This window comes from Erinaceus europaeus, chromosome 12, assembly GCF_950295315.1.
Source record: "Erinaceus europaeus chromosome 12, mEriEur2.1, whole genome shotgun sequence".
Lineage (NCBI taxonomy): Eukaryota > Metazoa > Chordata > Mammalia > Eulipotyphla > Erinaceidae > Erinaceus > Erinaceus europaeus.
Window position 1 is genome coordinate 51,503,618 of NC_080173.1, and position 18,026 is coordinate 51,521,643.

The 18,026-nt window shown below is 49.8% G+C and overlaps 1 protein-coding gene across 5 annotated transcripts in view; it reads right to left on the reverse strand.

Annotated features, from left to right (window-relative positions):
- Positions 1-18,026, reverse strand: part of ARHGAP23 (Rho GTPase activating protein 23) — a 108,949-nt gene that overhangs the window by 76,103 nt on the left and 14,820 nt on the right. For 3 of the 5 annotated variants that reach the window (XM_060203618.1, XM_060203616.1, XM_060203612.1), the window contains exon 1: positions 15,788-15,927. The exons of 1 other annotated variant lie outside the window; for it this stretch is intronic. Coding sequence is in view for 3 of the 4 variants with exons in the window: in XM_060203616.1 (XP_060059599.1) it covers positions 15,788-15,850 (63 nt within the window). In the remaining variant the exon portion in view is untranslated. Of the gene's footprint in view, positions 1-15,787; positions 15,968-18,026 lie in introns of those variants that run through there. One more of the 5 variants, XM_060203615.1, reaches the window with a different exon arrangement.

Below are 18,026 nucleotides of genomic sequence, written 5' to 3' on the forward strand. Positions count from 1 at the left end.
ATCTCAAACTTTTTAATGCACAGTCCATAGGCTGAGTATATGTTCTTTCAATCTAAGCACTTAAGACATCAAATGTGTAATCAGACTGAATTTTAACAGTAGTCTCAAATTGTTAATACATTTCTAATAATGACTTGTTCTTAAAAAAAAATGACTTGTTCTTTGAAATGTTGACTCTTCTAAAAGCTTAGACCAGGGAGAACAGAAGCAACTGGTGGTGTTACTTTATACAACACAGCTATATATAAATAATGTCAAAGGACATAATTTATGATGTCGTATATGACACAGCAAATCCTAACAATAGGATTTTCAAAGTTAATCCAATTGTCAAATAATTTTTTAATTAATTTTATTATAGTCAGCATTTTCTTTAAAAAATTTTTTATATTTATTTATTTTCCCTTTTTGTTGCCCTTGTTGTTTTTCATTATTGTTGTAGTTGTTATTGATATCATTGTTGTTGGACAGGACAGAAAGAAATGGAGAGAGGAGGGGAAGACAGAGAGGGGGAGAGAAAGACAGACACCTGCAGGCCTGCTTCACTGCCTGTGAAGTGACTCCCCTGCAGGTGGGGAGCCAGGGGTTTGAACCAGGATCCTCACGCCGGTCCTTGCTCTTGGTGCCACCTGCGCTTAACCCGCTGCGCTACCACCCAACTCCCTTTGCCAAATAATTTGATTATAACAATAACTATCTATTGCCTTCTTAAACCCTAAGACAGCAAGAACCTCCCACCTCTTCTATAAAGCCTATATTTCCCCCAGTCCTGGAACCTCTAGGGTAGGGCTCACTTTCCTGCATGCTTCTCTCAATTCATACCAAATGATATTGCATCTGCTGATCCCAACTTAATCAATGCAATGCATACCACCTTGGCATGCTTCACTTCAGACTGTGTCCAGAGATGTCAGGCATGGACTGACAACCCTTCAGCCTCATTACTCAGGTGAGACCTTTCCTTTCTCATAGTATTCTCTAATTCCATTCCAGGTGGTTCACTTCCTAACAAAGTCCTGAAACCTAGATATAGACCAGGTGCTATGAGATAGGGCATATGTTCACATGTATCCATAAATTAGGGCAAAATATATACCTGGAAGCAAAAGTGCACAAATGGTCTGCAGTGAGTCAATATATGCAGCAAGCAAGTAGAAAGACCTAAAAAGACACCATAAAGTTCCTAATGAAATAGTTTCTACTTAGATACCCACCTCACCTACTTCCTGTTACACTTCCCTCAGTCACTCCAAAGCTAATCTTATCAATGTAAGGACTGCAAAAGTTGAATAAGAGCAAGAGACTGGCATACTTTAATGATGACTCTTTAGTCACTATCAGGCCAACCCATCAGCTGGGGCCCTAGTCGGGAAGTCCTGAGACTCCCAAACAGACATGATGGGCCTAGACCTCGAATAGATCCTCTCTCCATTGTTACTGGTCATCTCTATCAGAAACAACACAATAGATCCCTTTGTGGGCCCCCAAAGGACCTTGCCCTCAATGTGGATCAACAACAGTAGAGAATGTTCCATCCTCTGAAGGGAGACTGGACAGTATACTCTTTGCTATACCTGAGTAAGATGGGTCCTGATATTGGGGCAACTTGGAATGTTCCTACTCGTGATCACAGAATGTGAGCTCAGATCTACAGGAATGTAGAGGTCACATAGGCTCCTAAGCAGAATATGGGCCCCAGATCAAATCGGTGGGGTTTACAGTCAACAATATTTATATACTTTTCTCATATTTGGGAGCTACTCTCCTCCCTGATCCAGCTTTCTGGTCCTTTCTCCAGCCATGACATCATCTCCCCAGACAATAACTTGGGTCCACCTGCATATCAGATGTCAGGCTCAGAAAAAAAAAAAAAAATTAGTATAGTCATGGGCCCTTTGGAATATAACTAAAATAGACTTATTAACTATCTACAAAACGGAGACCCACCCAACTCTTCATTTGCAATATTCCAGCCTTTAGGTTCATGATTGGTCAACAATTTGTTTGGCTTTATATGTTAACTCTTCTTTCAGCCACCAGGTTCCAGATGCCACTGTGATGCCAACCAGACTTCCCTGGACAGACAACTCCACCAATGTGTCCTGGAACCCCGCTTCCCCAGAGCCCCATCCCACTAGGGAAAGAGAGAGACAGGCTGGGAGTGTGGATCGACCTGTCAACACCCATGTTCAGCAGGGAAGCAATTACAGAAGCCAGACCTTCCATCTTCTGCACCCCACAATGACCTTGAGTCCATACTCCCAGAGGGTTACAGAATAGGGACGCTATCAGGGGGAGGGGATGAGATACGGAGTTCTGGTGGTGGGAATTGTGTGTAGTTGTACCCCTCTTATCCCATGGTTTTTATCAGCATTTCCTTTTTTAAAAATGATTTTCAAATACTTTTTTAAAAGTTTTTTTTATTATCTTTATTTATTGGATAGAGACAGCCAGAAATTGAGATCAGGAAGAGAGCTAGAGAGGGAAAGAGTCAGAGGGACACTTACAAACCTGCTTCACCAAAAGCTTCACAAAGTTACCCCTGTAGGTGGGGACCAGGGTCTCGAACCCCAGGTCCTTGGGCACTGTAACATATGTGCTTGACCAGGTACATCACCACCCAGCCCTATTTATTTATTTATTTATTTATTTATTTATTTATTTATTCCCTTTTGTTGCCCTTGTTGCTTTATTGTTGTAGTTATTATTGTTGTCGTCATTGTTGGATAGGACAGAGAGAAATGGAGGGGGAGGAGAAGACAGAGATGGGGAGAGAAAGATAGATACCTGCAGACCTGCTTCACCGCTTTTGACGTGACTTTCCTGCAGGTGGGGAGCGGGGGGGGGGGGTGCTGGGTGAGAGGGCTCCAACAGGGATCCTTATTCTGGCCGGTCCTTGCGCTTTGTGCCATCTGCACTTAACCCGCTGCGCTACTGCCCGACTCCCATCTACTTTTTTTTTTGTCTCCAGGGTTATTGCTAGGGCTCAGTGCCTGCACCATGAATCCACTGCTCCTGGAGGCTATTTTTTTCCCCGTTTGTTGCCCTGGTTGTTTTACCGTTGTTGTAGTTATTACTATTGTTTTTATTGCTGTTGTTGGATAGGACAGAGAGAAATGGAGAGAGGAGGGGAAGACAGAGAGGGGGAGAGAAAGACAGACACCTGCAGACCTGCTTCACTGCCTGTGAAACAACTCCCCTGCAGGTGGGGAGCCGGGGGCTTGAACCGGGATCCTTAAACCGGTCCTTGCACTTTGCGCCACGTGCACTTAACCCGCTGCACTTAACTTAACCTGACTCCCCCCTACTTTTTTGTTATTTATTTTCCCTTTTGTTGCCATCAGTGTTTCCTTTTTGTAAATAAAAATTTAAAAAATAATAAAGGTGGAAATAGAGCGGGTGAGAGCGACACTCACAGCACTACTTTACTGCTTATGGAGCTTACGCCCTGCAGGTGGTGGCCAGGGGCTTGAACCCAGGTTCTGTAGACTTCTTTCAAGTCTCAGCAAGCCTCACCACCATAGTGAAGCCTTTTCTTGTTTATTAATGGAGCTCACCCCCACACACACACACACACATACATTTCTGCTACTTAGTGCAAACCTCAACCCTGTGCACAGCTGAGTCAGAGAAGCACAACACAACTGTGCTGTCTATATCCACCACCTGACTGTATCCCCCCACCAACATGCCATTTCCTAACTGTGGTTTAAGAATGAGGTAAGGGACCTGGGTGTATGGTGTAATGAAGCTTTGGGCTTACAGGCATGGGGTCCTGAGTTCAGTTTGTGGCAATGTACACATCAGAAGGCTGCTCTGGGCCCTCTCCTCCCTCTCCACTCGTTCCCACAGCTCATGAAATAAACCCTTTTTAATTCTTTTAAATATCTTTATTTATTTATTGTACAGAGACAGCCAGAAATTGAGAGGGGGAAGGAGATAGGGAGAGAGACAGAGAGACACCTGCAGCCTTGCTTCACCACTTGTGAAACTTTCTCCCTACAAGTGGAGACTGGGGGCTTGAACTCAGGTCCTTGCACTTTGTAACATGTACACTCAACCAGATGGGCCACCACTCGTCCCTTAAACAAGTCTTAAAAAAATGAATGAATAACTAAAAGAATGAGCTGGGAGCAGAGGGGAGAGTCACCTTCCCAAGGCCTTCCTTGTCATGGAATGTAGAGAGAAGGTGGGTAGGAGGGAGGAAAACTAGAGCACTGCTCATTTCTGGCATATGCAGAGGCAGGGATTGAACCTGGGACCTCAGACATGCAAGTCCTCTGCAGAGATGTGCTGAGCAGGCTCAAGAGCCAGATTTAAATTCAGATGCTGGGTGACTTTTGGTAGAGGTTTGTATTTGTTTGTTTGTTTTGCCCTCTGACAACTCCGTTCTTATAAATATGCAACTAACTATTTCATGTGGTCCTTGACAACTGATTAAAAGAATTTTCATGGGAGTCAGGTGGTAGCACAGCGGGTTAAGCGCACGTGGTGTGAAGTGCAAGGACAGGCCTAAGTGCAAGGACGGGCCCGGTTCAAGCCCCCAGCTCCCCACCTGCAGGGGGGCTCACTTCACAAGTGGTGAAGCTGGTCTGCAGGTGTCTATCTTTCTCTCCTGTCTTCCCTTCCTCTCTCCATTTCTCCCTATCCTATCTAACAACAAGGATATCAATAACAACAACAATAATACAACAACAATAAAAAAAACAAGGGCAACAAAAGGGAAAATAAATGAATAAATAAATAAAAATGTTTAAAAGAATTTTCACTGCAGAATCCTTAGCATGTGAACTGGTAAAATAGATCACTTGGGAATTATGCTGCTTTGCCATGTGTGTGGCCCAGGATGGAGCCTGGGCCTACCACACTGAAGGCAGCTTTGGTGTTGTGATCTCTGTTTCTAGAAAGAAAGAAAGAAAGAAAGAAAGAAAGAAAGAAAGAAAGAAAGAAAGAAAGAAAGAAAGAAAGAAAGGAAGAAAGGGAGGGAAGGAGAGAGAGAGAAAGAAAGAAAGAAAGAGAGAAAGAAAGAATGAAAGAAAGGAAGAGAGAAAGGAAGGAAGGAAGGAAGGAAGGAAAAAAGGAAGAGAAAAAGGAAGGAAAGAAAGAAGGGAGGAAGAAAGAAAGAAAGAAAGAAAGAAAGGAAGGAAGGAAGGGAAGAAAATCCTCAACTTGGAAATAGATGACATGAGAAGGGAGATTAACTTTATCACCAACTGGTATTTTACTAATCTCTGTGCTAAGTCTACACAGTGACAGTGTGTCTGTCTTTAAATCTTTGTCACCACTTTCATGACCACATACACACTCAAATAATGTCACAGTGAAGACCCTTATATCTTCTAGTCCATCAGTTCTGTCCTCCCAGCTAGACCAGTCCATTGTTGTGTTAATATTTCTGACAAGGGAAAGCAAACAGTGTTCTGGACTGCAGACTGCACAGATGTAAATCTCAGAACCCACGGATACTAAAATCTTATTGGAGCAAACTGGGAGATGATACAGTGGGTAGTGTTGGACCCCTATCAACATACATGCCAGAATCATTTTCTGCTTTTCTCTCTCCCTCTTCCTTATTAATAGATCTCTTTTTTTAATCTTATTTGGAGTTTTGGGGTGGGCTAAGGAAAGCAGACAAGGAACTCCTTGAGGGCAGGACTGTATTTGATTCATCTTGATTCCGAAGCCCACAGAGAGTCTGGAACACAAGGAATCAAATGAACAAAAACTGGTTTGCATTAATATCTGGCTACTGCCTAATTTTCCCAAGCACAAGGCCTCTGGTTTCTGGAGCCAGGTCCTTCTCCTGCCCCAGGCTGAAATCAGGGAGCAGGCTGGAGGGACACTTGATGCAAGCCAGGCCTGGGAATGTCCTTAGTGCCCCTGGACCACACCCAGCCTCTCAGATCCCACTTTCCCAGCACTGGGTAAACCTCCTCAGCATCTGGGGCCCACTGGGGGGAGAAAAGGTCCAGTGGGGAAGGCAAGGGCTGTTCCTCTGTCCCACTGGCCTTGATGAGTGGCCCTGTTTCCTGCCTACCCTCACCCCTTACAGACACACTGTATCCCTCTACTAGGCCCAAACTCAACTGCTCCTTACCCCTTACTCCCACCAGGTGCTGCAGGGCAGAGGAAGGGCACAGTGCCATGGCTCCATTAGAGCTAATGAAGGCTCAGTTCTGCAGATGCCAGTACAAGATATGGGACAGCACTAGACTGCCCAAACCCCCATTGAGATGTCAGGTCCTGGGTTCCCTCCTTCCCATATCTAGGGGAGGGACCAGGAGTCACATTTTGGACAAGGAAAGGGAGATTTAGAAGAATCTTCCCAAGCACAGAGAACACCATGATGTCAAGGGGAGATTGTGGGTGCATGAGCTAGAAAAGGGAGCATTCCCACGACTGACAAGCTCCCCTGTCCACTGCTCAGTGCTCCCCAAATCCCACCCCAAAAACCTACTCTGAACTCTCCCTCTTTTCATGGAATCCCAACAGGTCAGAGCAGAAGAGAATATGGGCTCCACCACCCTCAGATTAAACCTCAGCTGTCTGAGCCCTCTTTTCCTGAGTCACCATCTCCCCCTGCACACACACACACACCGGCCTGTCCTTCCCCCTCTGCTCCTAACCCGTTGGCCTTGGCCTATGACTAGGCTTCAGTGTCCTAAGGAGTCAGAAGTGAGGTGGAAGCTCCAGTAATCACTTCATCTGAGATTCACAAATGTTTCCTCTCTCCTCCTCCCCTGCACTCTTGGGAAACAGTACAGTTTCTTCCACACTGATGATGAGTGAGAAGCTCTAGTGTGTGTGTGTGTGTGTGTGTGTGTGTGTGTGTGTGTCTCCATGTGACATCCCTTTCCAGATTTTCTTTTTTAAAAATTTTTTATATTTATTTATTTTTCTTTTCGTTGTCCTTGATTTGTTGTTGTAGTTATTGTTGTTGTTACTAATGTCATTGTATAGGACAGAGAGAAGTGGAGAGAGGAGGGGAAGACAGAAAGGGGGACAGAAAGAGAGACACCTGCAGACCTGCTTCGCCGCTTGTGAAGCGACTCCCCTGCAGGTGGGGAGCCGGGGGGCTCAAACTGGGACCCTTATGCAGGTCCTTGCACTTTGCGCCACCTGCGCTAAACCCGCTGCGCTACCGCCCGACTCCCTAGATTTTCTTTTCTATTTATTGATTGATTGATTGATTCCATTTGTTGCCCCTGTTGTTATTATTGTTGTTGTTATTGATGTCACCGTTGTTGGATAGGACAGAGAGATATGGAGAGAGGAGGGGAAGACAGAGAGGGGGAGAGAAAGATAGACACCTGTGAAGCAACTCCCTGCAGGTGGGGAGCTGGGGGCTTGAACCGGGATCCTTACGCCACATGCGCTTAACCCACTGTGCTACTGCCCAACTCCCTAGATTTTCTTTTTTAAAGATTTGATGTTGACTCTCAAAGTCCCAGGTTCAGTCCCCTGCCCCACCATCAGCCAAAGCTAAGCAGTGCTCTGATAAAAAATAAATAAATAGCATAAGGATCCCGGTTCGAACCCCGGCTCCCCACCTGCAGGGGAGTCGCTTCACAGGCGGTGAAGCAGGTCTGCAGGTGTCTATCTTTCTCTCCTCCCCTCTGTCTTCCCCTCCTCTCTCCATTTCTCTCTGTCCTATCCAACAACGACAACAACAATAATAACTACAACAATAAAACAACAAGGGCAACAAAAGGGAATAGATAAATAAAATAAATATTAAAAAATAAATAAATAAATAATAAAGATTTGATGTCATTTTATTACATATAAGAATTTCACCAGAGGCAGAGAGAAAGAAAGAGAGCCAGACCAGAGCACTATTCTGCATATGTGGTACTGGGGATTGAACTGGGGTCCTCAGGCATTCAACTCCAATACTCTACCACTTGAGCTATTCCTTCAGCCACACCCTTCCATTCTTTTGAGGAAGGAGGGTGTCCTCTGGAGTAGGAAAGGCTCTGCTAGCCCAGATCTCTACCTGCTAAGGGCTCTGAGTCCTGCATCCACACCCAGTTCCTTCTAAGAACCTCTTGTGCATTTTGAGGCTGTTAGAAAGAAGCAGGTAAGGATTTAGGGGCCTGGAGTCAGACAGAAAACAAGCTGGGAAAGGATAAAAACCGGGCACAAGGACAACATGGACTCTGCCCTTTGCTGTAGTGAGCCACCTGGGAGTCACAACCACTGGAAAGGTGACCTCCCACGTGCCCCCCACCCCACCAGCAATCCACATTCCTCTAGCCCACATACCTCCTGCCAGACTGCCCACCCGCCAGCCTGGAGTCTGCTTCCTTCTTGGCCTGTGGGTTCAGTCATCTCTATGCCCCGCCCTGCACTGTCTCTCCTCCCAGGGCTTGGGACTGAGCCTTGAAAGGGTCACTTCAAAGAGGATCTGCCCGTTGAGGGCCCAGCCAGACCCAAGGCTGACTCCTCGGCCAGATTCCCAATGGCTGGGGACAAAAGCCCCACTGTTTCCCCGACCCCCAGACGCCCCCAAGTGCACTGGGCATAAGAAGTCTTTCTTTCCTCAGTTCTGCTCCTTACAGTCCCCGACTCTGTACCGTGAGGAGAGGTTGGTGAGTGGGAGGACAGGGAGCTCCCAGTGCCCCTGCCACGACCACACAGTCCATGAGCAGACAGAATATGAAGACAGGACCTGTGGCCCAGTCACTGCCTCAGCCATCAGGATATCCCCTCTTCCAGGCCTCCTCCAGGCAGTCTCCCAGGACTTCCTTTCCTCAGAGGAATCTCCTAACCCAAACCCCAGTAGTCAATCTCTCACATTCCCGGGAAGCTAGGCAGCCTCTCTTCCCAAACCCCCATAGGAACCAGGTCCATTGTCCAAGTGGTAGTCCACCTAGTAGATGGCACATGAGGACCTGGGGTCAAGCCCCACTCCCTACCTGCAAGGGGGGGTGGGGGTGGTGAGGGCTTCACAAGTAGTGAAATAGTACTGCAGGTGGATTCATCATGCAGGCACCAAGCCCCAGTAATAACCCTGGTGACAATTTAAAATGGCATATAATTAGGGCTGGAGAGACAGTATAATAGTTATGTGAAAAGATTTTCATGCCTGAGCCTCTGAGGTCCCAGGTTCAATTCCCCAAAGTACCACAAGTCAGAACTGAGCAGTGTTCTGGTAAGGGGGAAAAAAAATCCCATATATTCCTCTAACTTCCTACCATGCGGTCCCCATCCCTGCAGTTCCTGTGTCCTCTCTAGTCCAGCTTGTGCGTGCTTACCTCCCGTGACGGACCTCGTCACCTCCAGGAACAGCTCATTTCCTCTTCAGATCATTCCATTCATAAAACGTTCTCTTTACTGAGTCAAAATTGTGTCATTCTCATTTCCACCACTGATTATTGTTTATTGAATAATCACTGTTGCTAGGGGCCAGAAGACAAACAGCTCACCCAGTAGAGCACATGCCTTACTATACATAAAGCCCTGAGTTTGAGGCCTGGCACCACTTGGAAGCACCATAGGCGGCATCAGCAGATGGTGGAGCAGTGCTGTGGTATCTCTCCTCTTTCACACTCTCCCTCACCCTCTCCAAGTAAGAAATGAAAAGAAAGAGAGGAAGCAGGAGGCAGTTCAGAGAATATCCTGGTTCCTAAATTCACCCCCCAGCACTGTATTACAGCAACAACAATAATAATAGTTGCTGCTAATAGTTGAGATTACCAAATATCAGCCACTTTACTTATATTATCTCACTTAATCCTTTAGGCAATTCGAGGTGTTATTTCAGGGATAAGAAAACTGAGGCTGTGGCCCAGAAGTCAGCACAGTAGATATAGTGTTGGACTCTCAAGCATGAGGTTCCAAGTTTGACCCCCAGAATTTGATATGTCAAAATGGTTCTCTGGCTCTTTCTAATAAATAAATTAATTAATTGGTTCATCTGTATTTTAAAAATAAGGGAAGAGAGGGCCCTGAAGGTGTTACAGTGAATAAAGTTTTGAATTCTCAAGCATGAGATCCTGAGTCCAGCCTCTGGCACTGTATGTGCTACAGTAAAAATGCTTTGGTTCTTTCACTCCGCCTATCTCTCATCAACAACATAAATAAATAAATAAATAAATAAATAAATAAATAAATAAGGAGAAAGAAAGAGAGAATGGAAACTGAGGCTAAGAACAATTAAGAAGCATGTCCAGCGGGGAAGCAATTACAGAAGCCAGACCTTCCACCTTCTGCATCCCACAACGACCCTGGGTCCATGCTCCCAAAGGGACAGAGAATGGGAAAGCTATCAGGGGAGGGGATGGGATATGGAGATCGGGTGGTGGGAATTGTGTGGAGTTGTACCCCTCCTATCCTACAGTTTTGTTAATGTCTCCTTTCTTAAATTAAATAAATAAATAAATAAATAAATAAATAAATAAATAAATAAATAAATAAATAAAAAGAAGCATGTCCAAAGTCACCTGGTGAATAAGGGGTAGGCTCAGCACTTGAAGGCAGGGCCCAGACACTCAACCAGACTTCCCCCCACCCCCCACACACACATACCGTGTGCAGGAGCCATGACAGGCAGAGTCTCCCATCAGCAAGCTTGCGTGCCTGTCTGTATTAGAAGGAAGCTCACCCCCAGACTGGGTCTTCTTTTTCCGTAGTCATCTTCCTGCCAGCCTCAGTCAGCAGATGAAGTGCACAGCCTGACAGTAGTGACTGGCTGATGTTAATTCAAACCAGCAGAGCAGAAGCAGGGGGGCAAGTTGGGGAGGGGCCCCTGTCCAGGGACACAGGGTTTTGAGGACACTGGAAGAGATGGACCCACACCCTAAAATTTAGGACTGGGGGCAAGTGGATGTTCAAAATCTGTCCCATGGGAAATGGAAGACTGACAGCCTCTGCCCCTAGCCAGACACCCTATCTACTCCCCAACTTAAAAGGGACAGGGTCTCCCACCAACAGTGGGCTGAACATTAAGTAGGAACAAATCTCTTTAATCCAACCTATAGTCTATTCATGGGTGCCCGTTGCTCACCCCTGTGGCTTTATAACTCAGGGGAAGTAGGGAAGGAGTCAGAAGAGGGAAGCCAGGGACTAGAGGGCCCCCAGTGACCTCAGCCAGCCCAGCTCAGCATAGCATGCAGGACAGCGTGCGTGCGGGGAGCTTTCTGGGCTCTAGAGCTGGTTCACGCCTCCTGGTGTAGATCACACATGGGTGCACCTTTGGGCTGCCTTCACAAGACCCCACCTCCAGCTACGGCCACTGGGCTAGACAAGAGGGTCTGTGGGTTCCATACACAGTCCTACCCTTCACGAATTCAGTCAGTCAGCAAACAGTCTCTGAGTCCCAGCAGTGTGCCAGGCTCTGTGGATACTAAAACCAACTTCTGGACACTTCTGGAACGGTTTGGAATGAGGAGAAAAGTAAAGCCAACTCCTTAGGTCTGCTGTTCACCAGCTCTGTGGCCTTAGGAAGTCACAGAACTGCTCTGTGCCAGTTTCTGCCTCCATTAAATGAGGTAGTGGTGCACCAACTTCTTGGGCAGCACAACAGAGTTAGCAGTTGCTGTTGTTGTTCTTGCCCTCAAATAACTCTGGGCAGGTGCAGGAGGTTGGTGCATAGATGAGCCATCACAGTGCCAAGGGCAGAGCTGGGCACAGGGTGCCCTCAGAGCCCAGAGGAGGGGCTGCTCTCCAGCCTGCATTACACAAACATTTGTGAAGAGCAACTCTGTACCAGCCACTGTGATGGCCATGGGGGACCCAGAGATGAAGGGGACACATTGTCCACTCATGTCTGCTCCTCCCCTGGTCTCCCCTCTCTTTCTAGGGGCCTGGCACTAAGGCCAGAACACCTGGGTTCACGATCCCCACTGACTTGCGACATGCCCTTGGTTTCCCCTGACCTCAGTTTCCCCACTGTCCCATGACAGAGCTGGACAAGACAACCCTCTGGTCCTGAGCCACTCTGATGGGTGATGAGTGCATCCCAAATCCACTGAGTCCCAAAGTGCAACACTGAAGCCATGCCCACCTGCTGCCACCCCCGGGGCAGTGGGGAGATGCCCGGCTGGTACTGACTAGCACTACCCTGCTGATGATGAGCTGGCACAATTGCACATGAAACAGGGGGCCCTGGATCTAAAGGCGAGTTGTTTGAAGTGTGTGTGTGTGTGGGGGGACAAAGACAGCTCCCTCGAGTGCTATTCATAGGCTCTACAGGGAGGAGAGAGAGCAGGAGCATCAAAACCCAGCTTTGTCTAAATCCCTGACCCAGCCACTGTCTCACCTCTGAACCACTGCAGCCACCAGAGCAGGGCTAATACCCCTGCAGAAACACACATACACCAGTGGACAGAACCCTTGTGCTAGGAGGTAGGGGTCTGGAAGTATGAGCTGATCCCTTCCCTCAAAACTGAATTCCTGAGGCATTGTCGCTCTAAGGACTCTGGTCCCAGCCTCCACCCCCACACCAGCTGAAAGACAAGCAGTCAAACTCCAATCCAGAGGAAAACTGACCTTGATTTGGGGCTATGTCCAAGATGGACCCAGATTTGGGGTGGGAATGACAGCAGGACAAGGCCTGTCCTGAGAAGCAATGGAGCAGGGTGAGAGCATAGACTTGGCAGCTAGATTGCCAGTATTAGTGTTTTTGTTTCTCTGGGTTTTTTCCCAGAGCACTGCTCGATTTTGGCTTACAGTGGTGCTGGCAGTTGAACCTGGGAGCTCAGAGCCTCAGAGATGAAAGTCTTTTCTGTAACCAGCTCTAGATGGCCAGTGTCCTACCCTGATTTCACCCATTGTCAGCAATGTCCAACTGTCAGCTCTTTGGGCTCAGTGTCCCCACAAGGATAATAATGCTGGAAGATAGCTTACCCAGTCAAGCACATGTCATACTGTGCTCGAGGCCCTAGGTTTGAACCAGGGCACCACATGGGAGCACCATGACATCAGAGAGGGGGCAGCGTGCATCCCTCAATGGTGCAGATGTGCTGTAATATCTCTCTCCCTCCTTCTCTATATGAAATTTTAAAATTAAACATGGGGAACAGGAACAGTGGACTCTGCATGCACAAAGTCCCCAGAGCTCCAAAGTAAAGTAAAATGGAGATAATAACAGTCCCCATGTCACAGTGATGGTGGTGTCAGGACTAAATGATGTAATCCACATCAATCCTGGTCCAGAGGAACTGCTGTCTGTTTGAGCTATCAGTTAGACTGTCTGTTTTGCCAGTGCACTGCTCAGCTCATGGTGGTGCGAGGGACTGAGCTGAAGGCTTCAAAGCCTCAAGCATGAAAACCTTTCACAATCTTCCCAACCCCAGCAATATTATTAAAAACACATTTTTTGGGAGTTGGGTGGTAGTGCAGTGGGTTAAGCGAAGGTGGTGCAAAGCACAAGGACCGGCTTAAGGATCCCGGTACGAGTCCCTGGCTCCCCACCTGCAGAGGAGTCACTTCACAAGCGGTGAAGCTGGTCTGCAAGTGTCTTAACTTTCCCCCTCTCTGTCTTCCCCTCCTCTCTCTCTTTCTCTCTGTCCTATTCAACAGCAATGACATCAATAACAACAACAATAATAACTACAACAATAAAACAACAAGGGCAACAAAAGGGAATAAATAAATATTTTTTTAAAATAAAAACACATTTTTTAGGGAGTCAGGTGGTAGCGCAGCAGGTGAAGCATACACGGTGAAGCACAAGGATCCCGGTTCGAGCCCCCAGCTTCCCACCTGCAGGAGTGTCGCTTCACAGGCAGCGAAGCAGGTCTGCAGGTATCTATCTTGAGAAAAAGTGTGATAAAAAGACCTCAGCACTGAAACGTCCTTCAATGTGATGGAAGCTGAGCTCAATCTTGGGTCACACACATGGCAAAGTAATGAACTATCTAAGTGAAGTCATCTCTCTTTTAACCTGATGCATCATGAAGTCCCACCAAGTATGAAAGCTGAAGCAATCAGCGGCTCTGCCCATTCCAACACTCCCTTCCTCTGTCTACTTCCATCCATGCCAAATACGTTCCACCCCTGAGAGGCCAGAGAGGCCTCCTGCTCTCTTTGTGCATCAGGTCAGTGTCAGCCTAACGCAGGGACACAGAGACTCCATCCACGCTACCCAAACATGAGGCCTATTCCCCCTGTCCACTCTCGCTTAACCTACCCTGCTCCCTATAGTATCCCAAAGCCACCTGCCTAATAACATCTTGGTTCCCCCAGCCTCATCCTGTGCCCTGACACCCACCAGGAGACCCAGAGTCTCACCCTGGCATTCTTAGCGTGTAGTCACAGCCCCTAGAACCCATCCTGCCTTTCACAGGGTGGGTAATGCCCTTCAATCCAGTATGGCCTGTCAAGGATTTGCTGCGGTCATCATTCCCAGGGGAAGGTGGGGCCTGGGATGCAGGAACTTGGAGCAGTCAGACACCTAGGAGAGGAATCAATTACCAAGAGACCAAATGCAAGGGAAGGCCGGCGGGCTGGGGGGCCTTTGGGCTATGTCTGGAGGTGAAATGAGTGATTATGTAATTGAGATTCAAGTCGCATGCCAATGAACCCAGTCTGAGAGAGCTGGCCACTTCAGGGTATAGAGCTGTTGCCCTGGCAGAGAGGGAGAGCCACCCAAGATCAAACACCATCCACCCCCAGCTGGGACACGGTTGGGGGGAGGAGCAGGGATGTCAGGGCAGTGGAGATGAAGTAGGTGTTAGTGGGGGGGGGGGGGAAGCACCCAAGGGACTCCTGCTTAATGACCTCCACCCTACCCCCTGTCCATCCTGAAATTCAAGTTTATAATTAGTAAAGACTTTACTTGAAAGGGGGAGGGGGAGTCGGAGGAGAGATACAGACTGAGGGAGAGCTGAGCACACAACTAACTCCGGAAAAGCACACCCCTCTCAGACAGTTTACAGAACATCAGTTTCCAGCTCCCAGAGTTAGGGGGAGTGTCACTTGGCTGCCAGTGCTGTCCAAGGAGGAAGAGGGCTTAGTCCAGGCCTTGACTCCAATTTAGACAATCTCCCCCACCCCACACCCACACACACGGAGAGACGCACAGAGAGACAGACTCCAAGCTCAGAAAGTATTGGCCTAACAGGGTTGAATCCTTCAATTTTGGGGGTTGGGAGGGATTGTCAGCATTGTGGTGTCCCAGCAGGACTGGACAACCAGCTTCCAGGGTAAGGGGCTGGGCCCATGGGAAGGAGGGGGCCCTGCTAGCCCCTCCCCAGCCTCAGCAGCTGGTAGATGAAAGAACCCAAGCACAGCAGCCCAGCGCTGAGTAATGCCCCTGGCACCCCGCGCCCAGACCCACCCACAGCAGCGCCAGGGGGCAGAGGGGAAGCTGCCCAGCTGGCAGGAGCGGCCCCTGGCCTGTTCCTCTTCCCTGGGACCGGGAGGTCCATCCCGGCGGCGGCTCTCGCGGTCCGGCCCGTGGGGGGGGGGGGTGTCGGGGCCGCTGTGGCCGAGGACATCCCGCCCCGGGAACCCCTGCCCCCACCCCCTCTCCCTCCAGCTGGGCCGGGGCCTCGCCAACGGAAAACGAAAACTCGGGCAGAGGAAACTGCGGCAGGCGCCCCGCCTGAAAAACCCGGACAAAAGGCGCGGCCTCCCGCCCCCGCTGCCCCCCTCCGGGGGCCTGGCACCCCGCTCGGTTCGGGCCCCCAGCCCAGCCGCCCCGGGAGATGCCGACCCCGGCCCGCCAGCCCGCTTCCCGCCCGCAGGCACCGCACCCCGGCCCGCCGCCCGCCAGAGCCCGCCGCGCCCTCGGTGACCGCCCGACCCCGGCCCGCTGGTCCTGGCCGCCCAGTGCCCTCACCTGGGGGGGCCGGGGCCCCGGGCGGGGCGGGATCCCGACCAGGCAGAAAGCGACTCCATTCATCGGGCAGCGGCGGCGGCTCTGCGGCCAGGGCACAGCCGGGGGCGCGGGCAGGGGCCCTGGAAGGCGGGCCGGAGAGGCGGGGCCGGAGCGCAGCGGGGGCCCCCTCCCGGTCACCGCGGCTCCTCCTCCGCCCGACGGGGCGCACCGCCCCCTTGCCGGGCTGGGCCGGGCCGGGCCGGGCGCGGGGTTCGAGCTGCCCGCGCTGCTGCACGTGTGAACCCCACCTGGCGGAGGAAGGTGGTCTCCGCGAGGCAACACGGACCCGCCGGGACCGACGGCGACCGGGAACCAGGGCAAGAGGACGACGGCTCGGAACCCAGACCTAGCACAGAGAGACGGAGGGCGTGGAGAAGAGAAGCACAGCCAGAGATGGCTAGAATCAGAGGTCGAGAGACACGGAAGGCACGAGAGAGGCAGAGTCCAGCTAGAAACAGCAGGAAAAGGCAGAGGCAGCTGGGGAGAGCCCAGCGGCAGAGAGGGGAAAGCAGAGAATGGCCCAGAGACTCTTTCATCCAGAGGCTCGTGGAGCTGCAGCTGAGCTGCAGCTGAGCCGATGACAGAGGTGGTGAGGGGGAGGAGGAAGAGGGAGAGATGGGGGTGTTTAAGGGTTCCACACCACTCAGTCGAAAGTCACCCCCAAGCAGAAGCTCAGCCCAGAAGCCCAGGGAAGCACAGGAATGGAAGATGGATTTCACTGGGTTGGGCCCAAAGACTCACAAGTGCTCTTATTCCCGTTGGCCTCCAGCTCATCATGTTCATGCGGGTCCAGGAAGTTTCAAGAACTTAGTTCTTCATTTATGTTGGGAAGCTCTTTCTGCTATTTAACACCTTTCCTACGTCCTATTTTCTACAGCCTGTGTTGACTTCTTTCTCTGGCCTTCCTACAGTTATATGGCTCCTGTATTCCTTCACCCAGATTATAAAGAAAAGGAGGCAGAGGTCAGACATGATTTGATTTGCGCGGTCAAGGATGCTGTAGATCAAGTGTTGGACTCTCCATCACATTTATGAGCGTGATGCTCTGGTTCCCTCCCCCCTGCCACTCCCCAGCTTTTTCTCATTAATAAATATATAAAAAGAAGATCTGACTTGGTTAAGGCAGGCAAGGCAAGTGGGATGGCTGACACTTCCTATGGAATCACCCACCCTTCAGCTGCAGGGAGACCTCATGAAAGCTTTGACCCCCCTCCACACACACACAATTCTGAGAGTTGAGAATCCTAAACCACTGCCCCCCTCCCACAATGTGCCATCACTCCAGACACCAATTAAGCCATTCCACTCCTGTGAGTATGAGGAAGCAAATATTCACTTGTCTCCTTTTTTGCATATTTGTTTTTAATTTCCCCAATTCCCTGGAAGTCAGTAAGTCAATGGAAAGAGATGCTCTTACAACGATGGAGGGGAGGTGTGGTTAGTGAGTCCTCTCCCCCACCCCCTTCAAGGTCAAGTACAACCAGAATTAACGCTGCTCCTGAGAAGTCTTACTGCTGTCTGCTACCCAACAAACTGCTCGGTTCTCTCACTGGCTCTGCCATGGCCTGTCTCAGCATCCCACAGCCTTATAGCTGCAATGACCCAAGATTGGCTACCCCCAGGCCCAGAGGTCCTCTCAGAACAAATAGGTTTTCTCCATGAGAGGATAGCAGGGGCATCTGAGATCCAAACTGAGGCTGTGGGGGGAGGGATGGGGTGGCCCCTGGGATGCCCCAGGCTCACTTTTTCCAGAGCCCCATGCCCTCAGACCCGGCAGGAGGTGGTGAGAGGAAATGAGCTCAGGCCTGCCGGCAGCAGCGAATTCCTCCCTCCACAATGCACAGCGCCTGCCTCCCCCACCCTCTCCCACTTCCCAGAAAGTACGCTTTTTCCCCACCCTTCGCCCTGCACCTTGACCTTCATCACCATCCGGTTCCACCAACTTCTCTAGCCCCTTGTCCTCCTGTAGTTCCACTAAGTCTGGGCTCTCCATCTGCCCTGACTCTTGACATCCCACCATCACCCCCCCCCCCAACTACTCTCCCAGGCACACACACTCCTCTGAGGCTTCCTACAGTACAGCCTCACATGGCACAGAAGATGCCTCTCACTGAGAAACCTCTTACACTACCTTTTTCCCCCTAAATTCCTTCCCCATCCATCTACCTTCTCTCACTCGGATGTCCAAATGTAGGAGAGG